Source organism: Trachurus trachurus (assembly GCF_905171665.1).
Source record: "Trachurus trachurus genome assembly, chromosome: 17".
Taxonomy (NCBI): domain Eukaryota; kingdom Metazoa; phylum Chordata; class Actinopteri; order Carangiformes; family Carangidae; genus Trachurus; species Trachurus trachurus.
Genome location: NC_139900.1, coordinates 32564918 through 32587500, shown reverse-complemented (window position 1 = coordinate 32587500; position 22583 = coordinate 32564918). Strand labels below are relative to the sequence as shown.

Genomic DNA, 22583 nt, shown 5'->3' with positions numbered 1-22583 from the left:
CCTCACCCAGCAGATATGTAGCAGCATCACTGATTGGATTGTGTTTCTGGCCACCTGATGAATGCAAGTCCAGTATTCATTTTAATTTTTATCTCTCGTGTTTTCTCACAAACTCTTGAGGGATCTGTCTTTTTATCTACTATGGTCCACTGTGCTCACCAGCGAGCTGCTAACTCTGGCTGTCACTTGTTTGGTGCTGGGCAGACAGTGAATGGTGACGTTTTAAAGTGGTGCTTGCTGTGACAAAAAATGATCTTAACCAAAGCAGCGACATCAGTCATTGGAACTAATTGCACATTTCACCTTATGCATTGTGATTTGCTCCATTGTTAATATGAAAAACGTTGCAAACAATGGCAAGTAGACATTGTTTTGAATTGGCAGAGTATTATAATATACTTGGATCATTATAATCAATGCGATATGTTTGCAGATTTTTATGTTGTGGTTTAAGAATTTGAACTGGCTATTTCAAACACAGGACTGCAGATCTGGAAGTAAGTCACAAAATATTTTTTTTGTTTTTTTGTGCTGACTCAGACCTTTACTGGCTCTCTCTAAATGCTGATGTTTGAGCAGAATTTGGTGACAAGTTTCAAAAATCACTTCATTAACATGGCATTTAACAACCTGAGATCAATTCACCTTTGATGGCAGCTTCGGATGCCCACGTGAGAGCGGTGTAACTTCAGCGTGCCGCAGACTGCAGCTGTGTTTCTATCTCAGCTGTGTGCTCACTGATCCACGGGCCGCAGCTCTGCCAACGTTCCCACAATCTTTCAGAGGATGTTTATGCAGGAAAACAAACAGCATTAATCTTCATGACGAGGAGAGCAGATACACACACACACACACATACACTATACTTTAATTTGGTCCATGACTGCAGATGGTCTCACTCTCTCTCTCCTCTTTCTGCTTGTCCTCTCGGTTACATTTTTAGTTTTCCTGAAATATATACGTGCTCTCTCTCACTTACACAAATCCTAAGAGCTGATACACAAGGAATTGATCCTGGCTCCCGGCTTGCGGCTTGTTATTGGTGTTTTTCCTCAGCTAGTGTTCCTCATGCAGGAACATGGTGTGTGTGTATACACGATGTGTGTGTGTAAGTTCAGCAGAGCTTGGTCTGCCTGAAGGGAGAGATGGGGAAGGGGTGAGTGACTCAGCACGGTGATTCATTTGTAATTGGAGGCAGTGCTTCAAGAGCACACACACACATTTCTTAAGGGTGGGTGCCCTTGTCAGAGATGATGGGACTGATTGAGTGAGCTGGATCATTAAGAGCTGCTGCCTGTTAAAGAGGGAGAGAGGGAGAAAAGAAAGAGAAAGGGAAAGAGGAGGAGAAATCACAGCATGTGGACGGAGAGGGATCAATTGAGCTAAACAGAGATGGACCAAATGAGGAGTTGTTGCACTTAAGCATGCTGGTTTCAACATTATCTACCAGGAAGTGCATTGAAAAGGGTTAGGACCATGTCCAGTTGGTATGACACATCCATATCTCTTCCCCAATTTAATGATCATGAAACCGCGCCTGGTGGCGTGTTTCTGGTACCCAACAGCCTCTAACTCCGTCGCTGACTGATGACATCATGAGAAATCCCTGTCCCTTGCTTGAACCCCACTGCATGAATCAATGTCTCTGCTTGTTGACAGCTGGAGGATGCAGTTTGTTGGGTTGTGAGTCATTCCTGAGAAACTACATCCAGATATACTTGCAGATTTATGATCATATCATTGTATTGAACGGAAAACCAGAAAAAAATCATCATTGAACAATATCATAAGAAGCAGCATCCTCCTTTAAGTCTCTGTGAATGTATTTTGCCATGCATGGATATAAACTTTTTGGGGGTTGAATCAACCTCCAAAGATGTTAGCTGCATGTTTTTTCAGTAAGCTGCTGGTTAAAAGAAATCCTTGATGGACTGAGTAACAAATTTTAAAGAAACGTTGCTTCGGTGGAAAGCCAGCCGGCAGGCCAGAGGTCACTTACTGTAGTTTTGACTCTGCAGTCGCTCCACGTCTCATCCCTGCAGGAAATCCAAGAGCCTATCCAACACGACTGATCTCAGCACTGTCAGCTGGTCGCTGTCACCGTTCAGCTGGCTTCTAAAAAGGGTAACACAGCTTCAAAAGAAAGGCTATTATGTGTTTATAGACAGGTCGGTCGGCCTAAGATGTTAAAACAGGTTTGGTCCATGAATAGTTTTTCTGTCAGTTCATTATTTTAGCTTTTTTTTTTTTTTCTGACACACCATATGCTGCGTGGACAGAATGTTGTAACACAGGCTGCAGCAAAAAAAGAAGGCAGGGGACAATGACGTAATTTCAGATGCAGCTAATATATAAATGATGCTGACTCTGTCCGTGGTGCTGAAACGAAACACAGCCAGGAGCACATTATGTTTTTTAGTTCCCTTTTTTTTTTTTTTTCATCTTATCCATACAATTATGCATCTGTCCTTGTGTGTCCTTCTGCTGCTGTGGTGTTTTAAAGGGGTACTCCAGAGATTTAGTGCTTCACTTTTCCCAAAGTTGGAGGAGACCAACTTGAAAAGAATGATCAAGATCAAGTAAGCATAGGCTGAGATGTCATGCTGAGTGTTGTAGTTAAAGCAGATATCAGTGGAATGTTTTTGTTAATATAAGTCCTAAATAGTCCTATTTTCCGTCAGCAATCACTTACATGAAGTATTTCAGCCTAAACACGAGTCTCTCCGTCACTCTGCTCTGCTGTAACCCGAGGAGAAAATTTTCCTTGTGGGATACAAGTGTTATCCAATGAGGAGAGAGAACGGCATGAAGGGCTGTGTGTGCAGCCAAGGGATGCGCGTGAATGTGGTGACGTAGCACGAGGACCAATTGATGCCTGACAAGGGCGGGGGCTGCTAACTCATGGTGCGTTCAAAGAAACTCGTACTTTGTGTTTTTCCTTCCTGTGAAGTCATACCAGTTCGATCTGGTACGAGTTCACGGGTCGGAAGTTACGAGTGGCCGTTATAGGGAACTTTCACAGACAACAGGATGGTAAAAACACGAGCTACGGGTTACCTGGAACGCTACCAAGTCGTAGTTGTGACTTGAAGCTGTAACTTACGGTTTCAAAAGCCTGCCTTGAACGCAGCATTAGCCGAAACGGCCGTGAAGCTGATATCTGCTTTAATTTCAAAACATAATGCAACCAACTGCATTTTTAGAGAGCTTCCTCTGGAGTCACAGATGACTTTATACAACTATTTTCACAGAGTAAGTGGTGCTCAATCAACTGACCTTTACTTTATATGGATGATAAGTGTCCCTTTAATTTCCCTGGACAAGACCAACAAAGTGTTATCTGCATAAATTTGGCCTAACTCTCTCTATCTTGTGTTATAATGTAATTAAAACCATTGGCCCAACCATTTCCAACTCGTGGCCTACTTGGAAATCTAATAAAAAAAGTTGGATGCCTGTAAAGCGATATGGAGGCCAAATAATGTGCTATCAGAGCTGGTTTTATATTACATATAATAATCAAACATTCTGGACTCAGGGGCCTATCATGAAGGAGTATAATCCTAACCGCAGCAGCTAAGGGCTGAGTCTAACCCATGGCCCTTAACAGGTTATTAGGTTATCCCAGCAGCTTCATCTCCACATCCACAGTAACACGCTGAAGTTAGCCCTTCTGTGTTTGGCCATACACTTGCTTAAAGGGATAGTTCACCCAAAATTCAAATTTCACTCATTATCTACTCACCCTCATGTGGACTAAGAGCTGTGAGAATTTTCAGAGTCCTCCGTGCCTTCTCTGAGTTACGGGTGGGTCCGCGTAGCAGTATTTGTCCATATAATGGTTGTCAATGGATACCAAATTTCTTTGTCCAAAAAGACACACCAAAAAACATCCAAATACCTCCATACTGCTCGTCTGTAATGTCCCTCTTGTATTGAAGCCCCGACATGAGAAATTGTTCCGCCGGTCAGGAAGAGCAGTGAACACTGGGAGCTTCCGCTACAAACAAGCTTAAAATATAGACTTATTTAATTTTTTTCAGAACAATTTCTCATGTTGGGGCTTCAATACAAGAGGGACATTACACACGAGCAGTATGGAGGTATTTGGATGTTTTTTGGTGTGTCCTTTTTGGACGAAGAAAGTTGGTATCCATTGACAACCATTATATGGACAAATACTGCTGCGCGGAGCCCCCCGTAACCCAGAGAAGGCACGGTGGACTCTGAAAATTCTCACAGCTCTTAGTCGACATGAGGGTGAGTAGATTATGAGTTTGAAATTTGTATTTTGGGTGAACTATCCCTTTAAAGGTTGTTTCGTTTTACCAATGTAGGTCCCTGCATCCCTCACTGCATTGGACAGCATCAGGTTGCTCTTGAGTATGTGGTGCACTGTCTTTTGGGTGTACCAGTTTTTACCTGAGAGTGTTACATACACTGGTGTGTTGACCAGTGTATGTACATGAAGCAAATACTCGAAACTAGTCTACTTGCGCTTTTGAAGTCACTCTGCAGAGCAGCCGTCTGCATTAAAGGTAATGAACCTACTCCTAAAACTATAGGGATTATGGCAACAGACGAATTTGCCAAAATGTTGAAATACCGCTTTAAATGCTGCTGCTGCCCCAAAGCCTGCCTATGTGGCCCTTCATGATTTGTACTGTAGCTGCTGTTGTGCATGCATGATAAATATACTCCAATTTAATAAGATCTACTTATTTTGTTGTGTAATTTGGACTTTGTCATGTGATTTAGCATCTGATGTAGCTTTCTGACAACTTTCACTTAAATGCGCTGTTATTGTGTTGGGTTCAAGTCCTTTCAAACAAACTTTTAAGTTGAGTAGCCTATATAGACTGAAGAGCTGGTTTCAGTATTGAGCAATATCATCTCTCGCCTGTTGATGTCCCTCTTGCTCCTCTTCCACTCGGAGTCCCACGACCACACGCACACACATACACACGCACGCGTTTCAAACCCGGATGGATGACTTCACCGTTCTGCCTGGGTTTCCTTTATGATCCCGGGATCTCCCACTTCCCTCAGCAGACATCATCCAGTAACACAGGCGAACACAGCTCCCTCTCTCTCTCTCTCTCTCTCCCCGTCTCTCTCTCTTTTGCACACACTCATATAACGCCGTCTCTCCCTGCAGCTGCAACACACGAGACCACAGAGAGACCACAGCAGCACCTGGACTTCAGACGTTGGGTACCCCCCACCCCCCTTCTTCATTTAACACCGACTCGCACTCAGAGAGGACCCCAGCCGGAGACCAGCACTGTCTGCTGCAACTTGCGCGCAAAAAGGGAAACTACGGCTCCACTGAGGAAGACTTAAAGAAAAGAAAAGAAAAACATCTCACTATTATTTTTCCAAGCTTTCCTGAGACGCTGGTCAGCCATCTCTGTTGTGCCACAATGTCCGAGGTGCTGCCATACAACGAGGGGAAAATGAGCGGCTACGGGGCGGACAGCGAGGTCAGCCAGATGTCCTTTAGCTGCGGACTGCAGGACACAAGCGCCTTTTTCGCTTCGTCGCAGGCGAAAAGACCCCCAAAACTTGGACAGATCGGCAGAGCCAAGCGAGGTAAATAGAATGAATAACAGTCAGGGATGTTGTCAGCACTAGTCACACATCAACATATATTTTTCTCATACAAAAAAAATGTTTAAAATGATGTTATTGTAATTCTCATCAGTCATCATTTTATTGAGAATATTCTCCATTAGTTTGAAAACGCACCACAGCATCAATGTAGTTTTAATCTATCATTTTCTTCAGATTCATTTGACATTCAAAACTGTTTACATCCATGCATGAAAAAAAAAGTATCTCCATGCAAGGACACACCCCGTGTTGCACCCATCAAACAATAGGGTTAAACAGTAGAGGATAAACGCCTGGCTCGTCGCCATTACCGGGAATGAGTTGTTTTCAGCCAGTGCGCGTACGTCGACGCCGGGGGATTTGCAATACTGTTTTAGTTAATTAATTCATTTATTCACCCGCAACCGCACTACAGTCACATTTTCTCTCACTTGAATTGGTTATTGGTTATTAAATGCGACACATCCTCATTTACTATGAGAAATGGACACTGCAGAAATAGAGCCTATAATAATAATAATAAAAACAAAACAAAACATAATAACTAGTCCATATATCCATATAAGGATGTTATAGAAATCTCATGCATCTGAGCTGTCTTGGTGTCAGTAAACATCCTTTTCCCTCCTTGTTTTCTCCACAGTGGTCATCGAGGACGACCGAATAGACGAGGTCCTGAAGGGGATGACAGACAAGTCTTCACCCGGTGTGTAAAGGTGAACGATGCCTTGCAGACTTTTTTAATTTTGATCACCGATTTGAAGCACTTGTCGGCTGTGCATGTTCGAGGATTGCAGGAGAAAACGGCAGCACGAAGCGAGGATGGGATGATGATGATGGTGATGGTGGTGGTGGTGGTGAAGATGATGATGATGATGATGGAAGGGAATGAAAAGGGGCGAAGATGGTGAAATGGAAAAAAAGGAAGAGAAATAAAAATTAAGGAAGATGGAGGGATGAAGAAAGAATAAGAAAGAGAGAGAAAGACTCTGGAAAAGACCAAGATTTATCATGGGATTGCTGGCAATTCTTCAAACGAATCCCGATTTTAACTACTGCTGCGCAGCAAGATGTTGAGATGGCGGACACTGCTCTGTATCTCAACCTCTGCTGACTTTAATGATGGATGAACTTGTCATTACTTCATGACCATCTCTCTTTTTTCCTTTCCAAAAACGCGCTGTAAGAAACAAAAATAACTGCAACTGGAGGCTGAAGCTAAATTCCAGCCCTGTTTCAATAAGTTGTACAGTAGGTAGGCTAAGCTCTCAACCCCCCACACCCCTCTTCCTACCTCCCCCATCCCCTTACTCTTGCCCCCTCCCTCTCTCCACCTCTTCCTCCTGTAGGCTTTGCTTTGTTGACTCAGTCGGCGACGGTGCATTCAAGGGGAGCTGTCCTTTCAGCACTGGTCCAATGCATTCCTGTTGCTGCTATCGCTTTGTTTTTCTTTTTTTCTAAAGAAAAGAACAGACCAACCAAACTCTTGAGTCTACTAAATAGAGGAGACCCATTGTATGTAAAAACATATATCCGAGGATGGTGCAATGTTAATATTTTCTGTAGTAGAAGAAAAGTGTTATTTTTTGGCCCTGAAACAGCATTAGGACACAGATTAAACCAAGTCAACCACAGGCTACATTCTTCTTCTTCTTCTGCAATACCCATAAGTGGTTAAAGAAAGGTGCAAGCTGGCACCTTCATGTAGCTGATCGACACCTGCACATATCTGCCCCCCACCCCCTTTCTCTTTTCTTTTGTTTTGCATTTTCAAATGCTCAGATATCTACAGATGCCAGCAGAGATGTGGAGATTCTAGTAAATGTTTAAAAATAATAGTCATGAAATTGATGGGAAAAATATACTTTCTATAATTTGGTTCTTTTTATTTTTTGCAATTATTCGTGTTTCGTCCTCTATAAATTGAAAGTTTTTCTCCATCTATTTGCATGAACTTTCACTCTGGTGCCAACACAGGTGCCACCACTCTTACCCTGGCACGCTTCTTTTTAACAAAAGTCATATTTGTATTTTTATATCTAAATATTTGTTATTTAAATGATATGCTAGTCTATCGTCTTACAATTCATCAACAAAAATATTTCTACTTCAGAGAGGATATACGGGGTGAGACCAGGCTTCATAGAGGAGATACTACGATTTTTTTGGTGGACTGGTCTCATTCTATATCAAAGGTTGGATGTTTTTTAAAGACTAACTGAATGTGTCTGGGGTTTTTGCACACATCAATGTTAAACTATTATTAAGAAATCGTATACTGTGACTTGAGCTTCGTTGATGAATTTGTTAGAAAATGGCAGTTTTAGAGTATATTGCACTGTTTACGAGTATCCTCAAATAACACGTTGTTATTTGACCGATTTTGACATTACAGTTTTGTTTTTTAATTTAGTTTATTTTGTACCATTATTTTAAAGAAACTGGATATGGTTTGTTGTGCATGAAACCTTAATATTTTCAATAATGAAACATTGTTTTATGAAGCAAAAAAGCAACAAAAATGTCATGACATTCTAAGAATGAGTCATTGTATATTATGATGCCATTTTCACTGTATTTGGTGAATTAATAAATGGTGAAAGAAAATGTTAATGTGATTCCTTGGCATGGCTTTTGTCCCATGACATTTTTGCTCAAATTTCCATGGAAGCTGACAAACAATGGGCCCGCATCACAGAGGCTTGGGCTTGTTCTCTGGTTGAAAAGAAGAAGAACAAAACACATAGTTTATCATCTCCACCACATTTAGAATGAGAAATAAAGTGAAGATCTTTAGTGGAAGAGCAAAAGATACATAACTGCCCCTTCCACCTACATGTCTGTGTATATATTTGGGCATCAGAGAAGGTCTGGATCAGACCTCCAAAACCATCACCTCAGTGACAGTAAATACTGATTCTTAATTAAAGAGCGGGGAAGAAACAGTGATCCATCTGTTAAGCTGTTAAACAGCTCTGTGCTGGCCTACACTGGTGAATCCATTAAACCACAGACCCCTGGGGAGCCACGACTGGCCACATGATCATCTATCAATGTCTGGCTGTACAGTGTCCTCATACAGTGGCTGTACAGCAGGCCTGAAGACACTTTAGTCGATGCACCAAGAGAAACCATGTACGTACATGTAGAGTACATCATGTAGAACAGCTTCTTTCACATGGGCTGAGGTACCCTTCACTGGACCTTTCTGACGGATGGGCCTTCATGAAGGTGTTTGATAACAGAGAGGACCCAGTGGATGGAGTGTTCAAGTTTAGTATCCTTCCAGGTTTGACCAGTAGCTTGTTTGCATTCATGCATCAATTGTTCAGGAGCAACAGGAACTGAATAGTCCAACCATTTATCCACATCATTTAGCTTTTTGTTGACTTATTGCTTGTTAATTTCCACACACTACAGCAATTACAAAACTGATTCAGACAGGACAAACCTTGTAAGCGTTAACATTTCTGTAAAGGCTAGCATCACAACCATTCGTGATGCTAGCTGTGGCTATCTGGGTTGTCTATTTTCTTTACAAACACAGAGTGACACATGTTTTTATCTATTCATAATTTGTGTTTTTTGGAAATTGTCAAGCCACTCCGCAGCCTCCTCCCTGGTTGTGAAGCTCTGCTGTTGTGCATCAACACATCTGTGAAATTAGGTGAAACTGTCAGGTGGAAAACAGGTGAAGAATAAGCTGCTTGCCAGAAGTATCAGTCCGGAAATTGTGTCAGCTGATATCAGCCTCCTCCACCTGTGCCACATGAACCTGCACAGCAAGTGGATTTCCTTGTAAAACAGAATTTTCCTGGAAATCTCAGCACAGATACGACATTTGGGGAAAACATCTACAGTATCAGGGCACGTCTATGAAAAGCTTCATGTTGTGACAACAATGATCCTTAGATTACTCTGAATTGCACTTAAACTCTAATAACAGCAGCACATCAACACGACACGTCATCAGTGTGACCATCAGTGAGATTATTGACTGTCCTGATAACATCAGCACCGGACTGAATGAACACATAGTGCTATTGATCATATTGTTGTTGTGGATGTCGTGTTTGCGTGCATGTGTGTGGGGCTGTCTGAGTCCTTGGACAATTACACTTCACACGGTAATGGGCAGCGCTGTAGGGCCGGAAGCAGACCGACATATTTGGGCAGATATTGAACTGTGTCAGCGCTGCTACAGTATGTGCCTCTTTCCCTGTCATGACTTTTCACCATGACGTATGACTTTTACATTATAAAGCACGGCAGTATGGTTCTGTAAACAACTTCATCGTTTTGCAGCTTTTAGGTTCAAGAACTTTATAGAAATGTGTCTAAATCAAAATGTCAGCAACTATTCAGAGACTAGGCTCTAAGGATAAAACTGCTGCTGAGTTTAAATATATCTGCATCAGGAATATGTCAGTGGATAAGTGCAGCTGAGAAATAAAAGACATGTTCGAGATCATTATAAAACCTGTTTCTCAGTGTATATATCACTTTCTACACATGAATTAGCTGCAGCTTGTGCCTAATAATAACAGTCTTACTAATCATTCAGTGACCAAGCCACTGTTTTATCAGACAACAATTTATAGAGATAAAAAAAGAAAAAGTTATGGCCTTTTAATGGGATTGTTGATGTAAGTAAGTAAATAAATAATCCTCCTTTCATCTGTTAAGTGGGATGTCAGTTTGGAACATCTCAGGCAACAACTAATGAGCTGTTGCCCTCGGATGAGACTTAATTCACTCATGATTTTGCAGCTTTGGGGGTCAGAGGCCAGTTGACTGTTGGCTGCAGCTGGAGCTGTAACCCAGGGTCGATGCGTCTGACCTGCCAGATGGGCCGGGAGCACAGGTCACGCTGGGGTCAACACAGACATGCTAAGACGCCTTCTTGGTGGACACACTGTGTAATCACACACACACACACACACACACAGACATTGAGATGACATGACAAGAGTGCGTGTGTGTAAAACAAAAAATGCTAAAGCAGAAACACGGACAGATCACTGGAAATGTCAAGTGCCATTGTATGCTGTATCTCAAATACAATGACACATGCATGGCAAAGAGAAACTCTCAGCTCTAGGTTCAAATTGAGCGTGTGTTTGGGGACAGAGCTTTGATCTGATTCCACTTTTGCACCGTCCTGAGAGGATGTCCATTAATATTCCTCCTCCAGTTACGTAAGCCTGCCATACAGTATATTATGCCATTATGCTGCCCCGAGGGAAATGGGCAGATATACAGAGTTGTTGAAAGCCGCAGCAGCGCTTTCTCTTAGTCCTTGTTCCATCTAATGCCGGCGATTCCCTCCATCTGATCTGTAGCAATGAGCCTCAGATTAAAAGAAAATTCCATTTTATTATGATTTGGCTCTTATAGTATTTTGATAGTTTTAGTCATAATTACCATCTGTACTCATAAAAGTAATTACTGAGGTCTGGAGATGCAGAGTCATTGCTACAACAACATCTGACGAGGCAGGAAAGAGCAAGATGTTTCCTTTTATATAGAAGAAATATGTCTTTCATGCTGCCCTGTCGTATTAATCATCTTGTGAGTGCTCAGATTTACGAGCCTGGTAATCACTGATTTCAAACACTTCATCTGGGGTTAAAATCAAAAGACAGAAATATGAATAATAAAACCTCTTCATAGCAGAAAGCTGACTGTATACACAGCTACTGTATGGTAAGTTAGATACAACTTGCATGTCACATGACCAGTAGTGTTGGCTGAGCTAGCATTTCCAAAATCTGTATAATAGTCTGACCACTTGCCCCAGTTGGACGTCTTTTTAGAAATGTTGCTGCAGTTGCACATTTCAGAAATAAACTTTGTTAACACAGTGTTTTTATTGCTGATAAGAGTGATGGGTACAAGAATAAGACCAAGGTTGTATGAAAGCAGAATTTCCCTTTAAGAAGCTGAGTGCAGCTGCAGTAAGTAGGCACTAGTGCTGGCATTAGTGCTGTGTCATAATTTAGTTGAAACGCAAACAGACAATTCTGCAGATAAACTGAGCTGTGGACCTTTTAACATAGCAGTCACACACCAGAGCATTTAGGGCAAATCGATGCAGACAGAGGTGGTGGTGGTGGTGGTGGGGAGAATAGGAGTGTTTGAGAGAGTAACAGAGAGACAGAGAGACAAGAGAAAGACAGATAGAGAAAGAGAGAAAGGGGAGCATTGAGCATGCAGTAGATTAGTGTTGTTGCTGCCCTTGGGCAACAGAGCATGGAGGACAATTAGCAGCAGGTGAGGAAATTCTGGCTCTAGCATCTCACACACTTTGATTCACAACACTATGCTAAATCAAAAGGCTCAGACACCTGGATAAGGAAGTTGATCAGCCGAGGAAGCAAAAAAAATGCAAAGAAAAGCTTTGTGTTTAGGAGAAAATGATGACTAAACCTCTCCTGAGTGAGGCCTGGGCCCTGCTCTGTGGTTATATAACTTAAGTCCAGTCAAGTTAAATCTCACTGTCAGGGTCTCTGCCATTGCACATCAGTCAGTCCGACTAACTGAACTGAAAAGCAAATTTAAGGACTGCTGAATTTCAATATATTCATATATTGACAGAACAAAAATGAAAGTCCAAATGAGGAAAATGGGGGAGAAAAACTATCTCTCCGTCAGCAGCCATGATCCATCCACCCATCCACAGAGAGAACACTGAATCCATCAGATGGTTTTATGTCCTGGTGCTACAGTGTGGGCTGCTATACCCACCACCCCACCCCCAATGTCTCCATTGTCAATATCAAACCCACTGCCACTTAAGACTTACGTAAGCACCCTCCTGTCATCCACCCTGCCGGGCCTAACAGTGACCAGGCTGTTTTTCTTTTTCTTTTTCTTTTTAAACCTCCTGTTCACATAGTCAAAGCATTGCACCAATTTGTCTCTAAGGAAACCAGATAATAACCAATCAATCTAAAGGGGGTTTACCCTGTAACAATAAGTGAGATTTATGCCGTCACTGTCTACAAATGATACAGAGTAGTCAATCAAGGCTACACTAACAATCAAACCTTAGTGAATAATCACACACAAAGATACAAATTTTACATTTGAAAGTTTATTCCCGATTTGGCAGCTAAATGGGCCTTGTGATAAGACCTTACTGTCAATTGTTGCTTCCTAGATAAAAAAAAAAGAACATTTAAACAATAAGTTACAAAAATCCAACCATAGACCAGTAATTGTCCAATCAAAACCCAAGTCACCTTAACACAGCAGGACCTACAGGATACTTCTCCACATGACCAAGTGATGTGCAAGGAGTTGTGGTTAAGAGCAAGACTTTGGAGGAGGCTCTATTTTTTTCTTTCCTTTTCAACACTAAAAGCACAAAAATAATAGTGAGTACTGGATTAAACTGTGTTTATCTGCATAAAAATTAAAACTGTAACAATTAGCATACCTAGGGGTGCAATGGTAGGCCGCCTATACCGTTGCACCCCTAGGTATGCTAATTGTTACAGTATTTAATACATCCATGGCACACACAGACAGACACACACAGTAGCCTATAAAGCAGTAAGCCGTAATGCAACCTGAACTGTACCGAAAACCTGCAGTCCACAAGGGCGTATTGTCCCGTGCTTAGCTTCGAAGGCCAAAGAGTTAGGGATACAGCTTATATTAAAAAAAGATGGGGGCTTGCTCAGCATGTAGTAGTGTCGGATCTCCTATCAGAGTTACGGTAACCTTAGCAGGTCTGTCCTGCTCTTTGCTGCAACTCGGGCACGTTTACACACCAGTTAACTCTGCCAACGTTGCCCAAGATAGTGTCGGACAAACACATTGGTTACTCCTCGGCCTAAAAGAAAAAAGCAGCAGAGCTTATGTTTTTCTTTATCATACTTACAATGGTACAATGTCTTCCTCTGAGAAATGCTCTAGGAAAGCATTAGTCTCAGTTGAGTGGGATAACATGAGATCTGCCACTCGGTGCAAATTAAAGACCCCTTCACAAGACTCTTGTTTTAAAATGAGTCAGCATGAAGTTTGGGAACTTATTAGAGTCAGCAAGAGGCAGCATTTTTAACCGACTCGTGGTATCGGTCGTTTGCTTAAATAGCCACTGTTTAGCCACAGCTGATCAAATCTGCCAGCAACTGTTGTCATTCCTGCTGCAGCAAAAAATCAACGGTCGCCAGCTCGAAATAAAAAGCCTGAACGACCAGAAAAACCTCTCAACAGACTCTGAAGTGAGATTGTTTAGTTAACATCAAAGTTAAAGTTAAACAAACTGCCATGTTAGACCATTGGGAAAATCATGGAAAGGAAGACGAGCCATCTGAAAAATCACACACCTTTTTTTTTTTTTTGAGTCTTAAAAATAGGCAGTAATTAGATCTCAGTGGAGAATTAAAAATAAATGATTTCTACTTTATTAATGTGGTCCCCCCCTCCAGTCACCAGCCTTCCTGCCTGTCTGCACGCCTGCGCTCTCTCCCCACTCCGGTCTATATTTAAGCAGCAGAGAGCACAGGACCAGAGACTCATCTCATGTTTCCTCAAGAAATAACACGCAGGGTTAGCTATTGCTTGTATGTACATGTGTATGTGCCCTCAGTATGCTCTGACAGGTGTGTCAAACACTGCATATCTCCATTAGCGGCTTTTGCCTGGAATCTAAAGCAGACGTGGGACAGATGCAGACAACCCCAACATGAGGGGACACACTGACTGACATATTAATAGACTTTATCACAGACTTTACATGCAGGATGGTGCTGCTGTTATGTACTCTGTCTAGACATGCCAGTTTGGCTTGCAAATTGCGCAACACCGACCGGCTCGTACTGCACTTCAGATTCTGAGAGTGTTGAATCTGTCTGACAGATGGGCAGACAGGACGCTGGCATGTGAAATTGGCTTTTGACTGATAAAAGTTTGAATCTTAAACTGCACTAGCGCAACGGCAGCACACAGAGAGAGAGAGGATCTTCTAACTACAGTACATGTACTTATTTTTGGTTGTTTATGTTCATTTTATTGTGATGTGTTTATCACATTAGAGCCAGACTAATGAGCCATGATAAGTCACAGTTAAAAAGTCCACAAATCATTCCATTATCATCATAATTAAACTGACTGTATAAATGATACAATGACATAAACATAAAAATATGTTAAAATAAAAAACAATGTATTGTATTGTGTTTACTGAGGTGAGCTTTTGTATCTCTAGTCATATTGGGCTATTTCAGACAGAGGCTCTGTTTGTGTGTTGTTGCTCCTCCAGGTCTGCAGGTCATTTTGACCCAGTCACTGATGAGAACGCCCAATACATAAGGAGACTTAAAACAAAAGATGAATTGAACTTTGGCATTGCCTAACCTATTTTGAGCTATAATACAAATAGTTTCCAAAGTCAATTGATATTGACCTTGTCTTGTTTTAATGTATGTAAAACAGTTAAAGCAGAAGTAAGCAGAATGTTTGTGTTAATATAAGTCTTAAATAGTTATATCTTCCAACAGCAATCACTTATATAGAGTGTTTGGTCTGAAACACGGGTCTGTCAGTCACTCTGCTCTTCTGTAAGCCGAGGAGAAAACTTTCCTTGTATCCTACAACCTTTATCCAATGAGGAGAGAGAACGGCATAAAGGGGCAATCCTCTCTGTGTGTGCAGCCAAGGGATGCGCGTGAATGTGGTGACGTAGGGACGAGGGCGGGGACTGCTAACTCCATCGGCTGACAAGAAGTTAGCCAAAACGACCGGATCGCTTACTTCTGCTTTAATTAAAATGTTAAAATATTTCTTCTAGTTTCTTAAAAAAAAACAAAAAAAACAATTGAACTCAGACAAAATCGATCCTGATATAAACAATTATCATGAAATTAAAAATCAATATCAACGTCTATACCCAGTCTAAAATTAAAAATACTAAGTTGTTCATTTTTTTACAAAATTACAACAACAGTAAGTCAGATATATAAATTAAGGTAAGTAGGCTATCTGAGGTGACAGGGGAGGTTTCAGTCATCTTTGTGAGGCAGAAGAAGTTTGAGTTTCTGAGCTGTTTCCCAAAATTGTTTTAGACAATCCAGTCAATTTACAAGTCAATATTAGACAGGAAGTCTTCCTTATCCTCATTTTGTGTTGTGGCTATGCTGGTAGCAGGGGATTTGGTGTCCTTGAGTTGCTTTTTCTCCAGATCTGCATCTTCTGGACTAAGCTGTTCTCCTTTGGTCATCACATACACAAAATATTCGAAGCCTTCCCCATAACTGTACTGTTTGATGGACCAGTTGTACTCGGAGCGAGCGTAGAGGCGTTTCCTGAAGAACGGCTGGGCAAAGGTAACGGAGACAAACCGTCCTCCGGGCTTCAGGCAGCGGCTGATCTGGGAGGAGGAAGAGGAAAAAGGAAAGGAGGAGAATTAGGAGACATCCCCAGTTGATTACACCAAGACCCACACCATTGTAATCCCCACCAGCAATCATCTCCCTCACATAGGCAACCAGTTGAGAGTTTTGAGAGTGACAGGACAACTTGAGTATTCATTTTCTTGGTTGGCATTGGTTCTTGTTGGTTACAATATGTTGGACTGATTTAATTACTCAGATCTGGGACTGAGTTAAATAACAAACAAGAGGTCCAAAGGGGGAAACAAAGAAACACGTGGGTTAATCAAATTTAGTCAGAAGAAGTTAAGTTGGGGGTTTAAAACCTCTTTAATTGACTGAGCGTTTTCTTTTTAAATGCTGCTGTCAAGATCTCATCAAGTACTTCATACAGTACTGTACATGTTTACATAACAATAGAATTGAAAGGCAGAGGAAACACAATAAACCCTAAGTTGTAATATGGGTAGTTGTTGTTAGGCATTGAAAAGCTGTGGGAGAAGCAATTATATCTAAATCTGAGTTAAAAAATAAATAAATCTGTGAGTCCTTGTGCTCGTTAAATAACTTAAGGTGGAATTCCATCGTGGTCACAGACAGTTGTTTTCATGTGTCAAATACCCAAACCCCTTAAAACCAGCCTCTGTCCAAACAGGCACATGGATCACTGTAAGCCAGAGCGAGCACTGAGCTTTTCAGTCCACAGTGCTGGCTGCTTAGCCATGCAGCCTGATAACACGGTGTGACAGCACGAAAACTGTGAGGGTCCCTCCATATGAATAATTGTTGTTCTGGGTCCATCACCCTTCCAGTGTGTTGATCCTTCGTGTGAGGTACACGTGTGCATCACGACACAGTAAGCTTCACGAGAGCTCAGGCAGAGGAGAGTACACACACACACACAGAATACAAACACAAGCATGCAGAGACACATTTAGCTTCACTTTGGCAGGGAGTTTCTCCAGAGACAGAAGTGTGTGTGGGAGTGAAGGGACACAATCTGCAGAACACTGAGCAGTGAGCAAAAAACTTTTAATGTTTGATGTAACAAATATGTCGGCAAGGTTGACATCTGCTAACACATTATTAGAGGAAGATTACAGGCCCAAATTTAGACATAACAAATTTTGACATAACATATTTAGACACAAGTTAGTAACCAGGCCTCAGAATAGGAGATTTAAATAACGTGAACATTGTGAATCTGGAGACAAAATCAAATAGACAGAACGACTCTCACTTTAATACTTACAGCTTGCAAGTGACTTTACTCAGATTTTGGTTCTTTGAGTTGGGATGATGTCCCCAAAACCAAAGATTATAAATGATGCTTTTCACAACTGAACCAAATGAACTAACTTCCCTGACAATTCTGAAAGTCTGTCAGCAGCCTGTCACCACGATCTTGGCAGGAGTTCATACGTTGGAGAAAACTGTGGACAACTAAAAAACAGATGGCATCATGCAAAACATCCCCCTCAACAAGGACTAATGGAGGTGTCGTTTAGCTCAGTGGGTAGAGCAGAGGCTATAGTCCTCGCTGCAGCCGGCCCCGCATCCAATCGGCCCTTTGCTGCATGTCATTCCCCCTCTCTCTGCCTCTCCATTTCCTGTCTCTCTCTACTACATTATCAATCAAGGCAAAAAAGCCAGTCAGTGACAAAACCACTGTCTGACAGCTGCTTTAAAATGGATAATGTTTAATGTTGGCTGACTGTTGTTGGGGGCCAGCTGAGAAGTTCATCTCATGTTGCTGCTGCATACTGATTTAATATTTAGGACTCAAATAAAAATGTCAAATGGACATGTATTTATATGTGGTATTCTAATCTCTAGGCTTTACATTACTCATCACGTTCACCTGTTCACAGGCACATTCATTACAATGCTTGTATCTAGACTAAAGCTTGGGTCTTCACATTCACACACCAATGATACATCGGGGAAAGTTTGTCCAAAGACACTTTGACATGAGGACCTGGACTGGGGGAGTTGGGGATCAAACCACAGACCCACGCCACCTCCTGAGCCACATCTGCCCATAAAGTCACTGATGTGGCAGACTTCATTGACTTGAGACTTCTTGATACTTGAGACTTCTCTTCACAGACCAGTCGAAAGTCCAGTTGAAAGTTCTTTAAATAGCTAGTTGGTGAAATCTTGTATGAGTAATCAACACCACATGGACGACTATTGTTCCACGTGTTCACTGAACCACAAATACTGACAAAAAATGCTTCAGTGACATGCAGCACTGACAAATACAACTACGTACTTACTTTATGTTTGTAATAAGTTTAATTAATTCATGAAGCCCTATGTCATGGATGTACAGTGAGAAGCTACTGCGCGGTCTCTGTGGACGGCTTCACGGCTCTGCTTTGAAGACAGAGTCCCTCTGGTGCTGAGCTCACGTGTGACTACCATGAAAGCTGTCATGGTACTGTAATGTCATGCGGGCAACCACAATGGAGTAGTTGAGGTCTGTATAGTAAGCTGTACAGTAAGCAGTGGCAGACCCCCACTCCCCCCACCCCCACCTCCCACCTCCCACAACGCTGTCCTAGGGTCTTTGGAGAGAAGAGTCCCTCAGAGACGAGCACGTGTATTCTGCTCTTCTCACATGATCGCTCTCCACCAGCAAGCAGCCCGAGCATGAATTATTCACTCTCCACTGTGACATGGAGGAAAAGCAAGACAAAGGGTGGAGCGGTCATTGGATATGGGATAAAAATGAGGAATATAATGCACAGAAACGAGAGAGCGGGGTAGGGTGAGTTAGATAAGAGAGAACCTGACGGAGACATGGCAGAAAGGCAAACGTATTGAGAGCTGGAGTTATGGCAGTCATAAGTCATGACCTGGACTGGATTACTTTTCCAAAACACAGCTTTGTCTGAAAGGTAACTGGTTCTCAACCAAATAACATAAAGTGTGCATACCCCTTAATCTACTACCTGCATCTGAACTAAGATGTTGGATGAAGTTTCACAAACAAGAAAAAACACTGGTCCTTTTCAATAAAAACACTGCTCTTACATGACTTTGTAATGAATGCAGATATACTTTGCAAATGTATCATGTCAAGGGGACGATCTACAATCCAACTGACAAGCATGTTGTTTACCAACCTGCTGCAGACTTTGTGACCAGTGCAGAGAATCCATCCAAGATGTTTTCAGAGAAGCTTTGAGGATTTTAACTCCTAGTCCCGTTTATACTGTATGTTGAGCCTGGACAGCGACACAATGAGACCAGTTTTTTGTTCAGATTTACATCACTGTACATCAGTGTGGAGGACATCAGACAACTGAACTGTGCTAAGTTAGACTTGTTGCACACAATCAGTGCTTCCAGGTGTTGCTCTTCTCTCTTTCGTGGCATGATGGTTTTTACTTGACTGTTATCTGGGTAAGTCCATGGTCATGGGTTGGCTCCAAAACATACTGTAACATAACAAGTTGTCAAATTCATCTCCATCACCACATTAGCAGTTTATACTGTAGTTCTGTAGTTATAGTGTCTGCATAGAAAAGGAAGCAACATTTGCATTAATCAGATGCCTCGTTTCTGACGTCCTGACGAATTTATGCCCACTATTTACTCCTACTACCCATTTAGTCATTATTTAGTAAAAAGCAAAATATCTGGGTTTCTCAATGTGCTTTAACTTTGACTATATAAAATCAAAACTTTTAGCTAAAAGAGGTTAAAATCTCTGTCGAACTGCATCAATGGCCGTTTATTCTTATTCTTTGTAATTCTGGAGCTATAGGAGTCAGCTTGCGGGTATTGAAAATATTGCCGATATTGCACACCAGTTGAGATGGATATCTTTTCCTCTCCCTTTTAAAACTGCAGGATGACAGTTTCCTCAGAAGGTTGGATTACTGGAAGTAAAAAAAAAAGAAGAAAAAAGGCAGAGTACAGTAGAGGTGGAGCCCTCCAGAGGCTTCACTGAGTGAGTAAACCGGAGTGTGAGTCCTGATTTCACCCCTTCAGCCATTATTAATGACATTGAGATGTATGGGTTCTCTCATCGTACCTGGCCAGTGTAACTCCAGACCCTTATGTCACAGGTGGCTGGAGGACTGACGTCACTGCAACTCTAGACGACACTGAACTATAGCGAACAAGTCAGCTATAACCACGGCTGGCTGACAGCTCGGCTGACAGGTGGAGGACAGCTTGAACAATAAATTACATCATGTTTCAGACCAATTTGCACCAAAAAAAAAAAAAATTACACAGTCACACATCGCATTACCCTGTCCATCTTCATGTGTTTGCAAGATATAGTGCTGATCCAGAGCCTTACACTCAGCACTGGGTATCTATGCAGGAAATCCTTATGAAGAGGAGGATGATGTATGGAGTGCGGTGAATCACATTTACACACTCTCTACCACCAGCACGCGCACTCTGACACCAGCTCTGGCACTATGTAAATCATCCACCCACACTTTAGAGTGGTGGTATTATTATGATAAACGATCGGCTGGGGCAGTTCTGCTCGGATGTGATGTTGTGCTACAGATGTATGAGTGTTTTACTTACAGGGGAGATATGAGGTCGTTTCTCAGGACAAGCAGATAAGCTTCAGTGTATCCAGATTCAGAGTCACACATACAAATCAACAGGTGGATGAAGGCTACACCCAAACACTGTGTCAGCATTCAATCCATCCACACATACTCAGGCATCTGTAAGGCGATCCTAAGTGGGCCACAGGGCTTCACCAAGAGAACAGAGGAAACCACTCTGTTAGCGCCCATCTTCACACACTCCCTCTCTCCTGAAACCATCCCATGCACGCACACACGCACGCACGCACGCATACACACACAAACAGAAACACACTCACACTCTCACAGCATCATGGCCTCTCTTGAATTATTGAGCATTTTGCTGGAAGCTTGTGTCTAAGTGACCTGACCTGTCTTGAGTGTGGTTCAACAAAAAGGTAAAGTGAGATCTGGGGTTCAGATCTCCCATGAGGAATCCCAGGAAAATCCCACTGACTTTTTTAGATAATGAACAAATAAATATGATAAACTAATATCTGCACACATGCATTTCAGCAGGGTATGCTTTGCAAAACTAGAACCTGGATCCTACAGATGTGTTGGTTTCCTCGTACACAGAACATCCCGGTTTTAGTGTCTATCTGACCTGAACATCTCTGTAACACAAAAATCTCATGCATTACAGTTACATGGCTGCAGGAACAGAGATGTCATCCTGTTGGTCAGTCCACCACTTTTGTCTACACTGCAATATTTCAAATATTTGATAGCCAGTCAATTTTGTACAGACATGTATGGCTCCCTGAGGATATTGATTCTGGTGATTCACAGACTTTTTTCTCCAGCTACATCATCAGGTTTTTGTGATCACCACAGTAAGAATTAGTTGGGTATACGTGACCCAAACCATCTTTATATTGGGAGGAACAGATGAACTCATCTAAACCTTTGAAATATTAACTTTGTATATGTCAGTCCAAGTCCCTGCCTGACCTTTCCACATTAGTCAGAGTGGAGATAAGCTGTCCATCCAAGGAGAATGACATTTCATCTACTCGGCAGCCTCTCTTTCTCCAGGTGCGCATCCTCAATTTCTCCTATTCACAGCTTTGTCTGGCCGTCCTCACTGGACCGCAATATTACAACTCATCCTCTCTTATCTCCATTCTCTTGTCTCTGAGCTCAGGTTTGCCTAAAGATACTGTACGATAAGTGATTGTCGACAGCGGTCAGACAGGGACAGGGTAGCAGGTGGTCACATCTTGCTTCTGTGATTTGCAGGAAGTTCAGGTTATGCAATCAGGGTTTATTTGGGACTGAAAAGGTATGTCTCCAGATCCTGAGGCTGCAGGTGCACATGCTGTCTTTCTTTTCAACAACCTGTCATATGATTTGTGATAGCTGGTCACACCAGTTCATCTTGAAATATCTGAATGTACCTAACAAGAAAACAGAGAAATAGGAAAATAAAGAATTACACTTATCAGTTATAACGCTATTTGTCTTTGATTTTCTGCTGTCTGTCTTTGCTGCGTCACTATGATGTCAATAGTTTGTGAGAAGCCTACTGTGAATTCTTTATGTTTTTTAACTAGGTACAAAAAACAAACACAGCCAAAGATTCATATTTAGAATAAATCAAACAAAAAGAAAAAAACATTCTGCCTAAAGCATGGAATAAACCTCGAACATGCTGACTATATAAACATCTGACATGATGAATGTGGGCCATCGGGAATTGATTGCTTATTTTATCTCATGCAACATTTTATTGCAGAGGACAACGCAGCATTTTTTGCTTTACTTCCGACACACAAACGCTAAAAACTGCAGGTCTTTGCCCATTTTTCAGTCAAGTCAACTCAGATCGTGCCAAGATGGCGACAGTGGAGCAGCCCACTCTGAGCTTTAAAACCACTCTTCAGAAAATATGGGTGACATCACAGATGTGGCTACGTCCATCTTTGTCTATGTCCCAATGTAAAGCACTTTGGATTCCCCTGTGGTTTTTTAAATGTGCTATATAAATAAAGTTGATTGATTGATTGATTTGTGTATGGTATGA

At 41.9% G+C, this 22583-nt stretch overlaps 2 protein-coding genes across 2 annotated transcripts in view; one reads left to right on the top strand and one right to left on the bottom strand.

Moving 5' to 3' along the window:
* Nucleotides 1-5065: 5065 nt before the first annotated feature.
* Nucleotides 5066-8157, top strand: camk2n2a (calcium/calmodulin-dependent protein kinase II inhibitor 2a). Its single transcript, XM_083991551.1, has 2 exons — nucleotides 5066-5592; nucleotides 6257-8157. Exons 1-2 carry the CDS (start codon nucleotides 5424-5426, stop codon nucleotides 6325-6327), a joined length of 240 nt encoding a protein of 79 aa, XP_083847677.1. The 5' UTR covers nucleotides 5066-5423; the 3' UTR covers nucleotides 6328-8157.
* A 7543-nt stretch (nucleotides 8158-15700) lies between these two features.
* The window catches only part of ece2a (endothelin converting enzyme 2a), a gene marked incomplete at its 3' end in the record, with an annotated part of 86657 nt that continues 79774 nt past the window's right edge, over nucleotides 15701-22583 (bottom strand). The window contains exon 4 of the mRNA XM_083991898.1: nucleotides 15701-15991. Within this exon, the coding sequence (XP_083848024.1) occupies nucleotides 15701-15991 (291 nt within the window). The remainder of the gene's footprint in view (nucleotides 15992-22583) is intronic.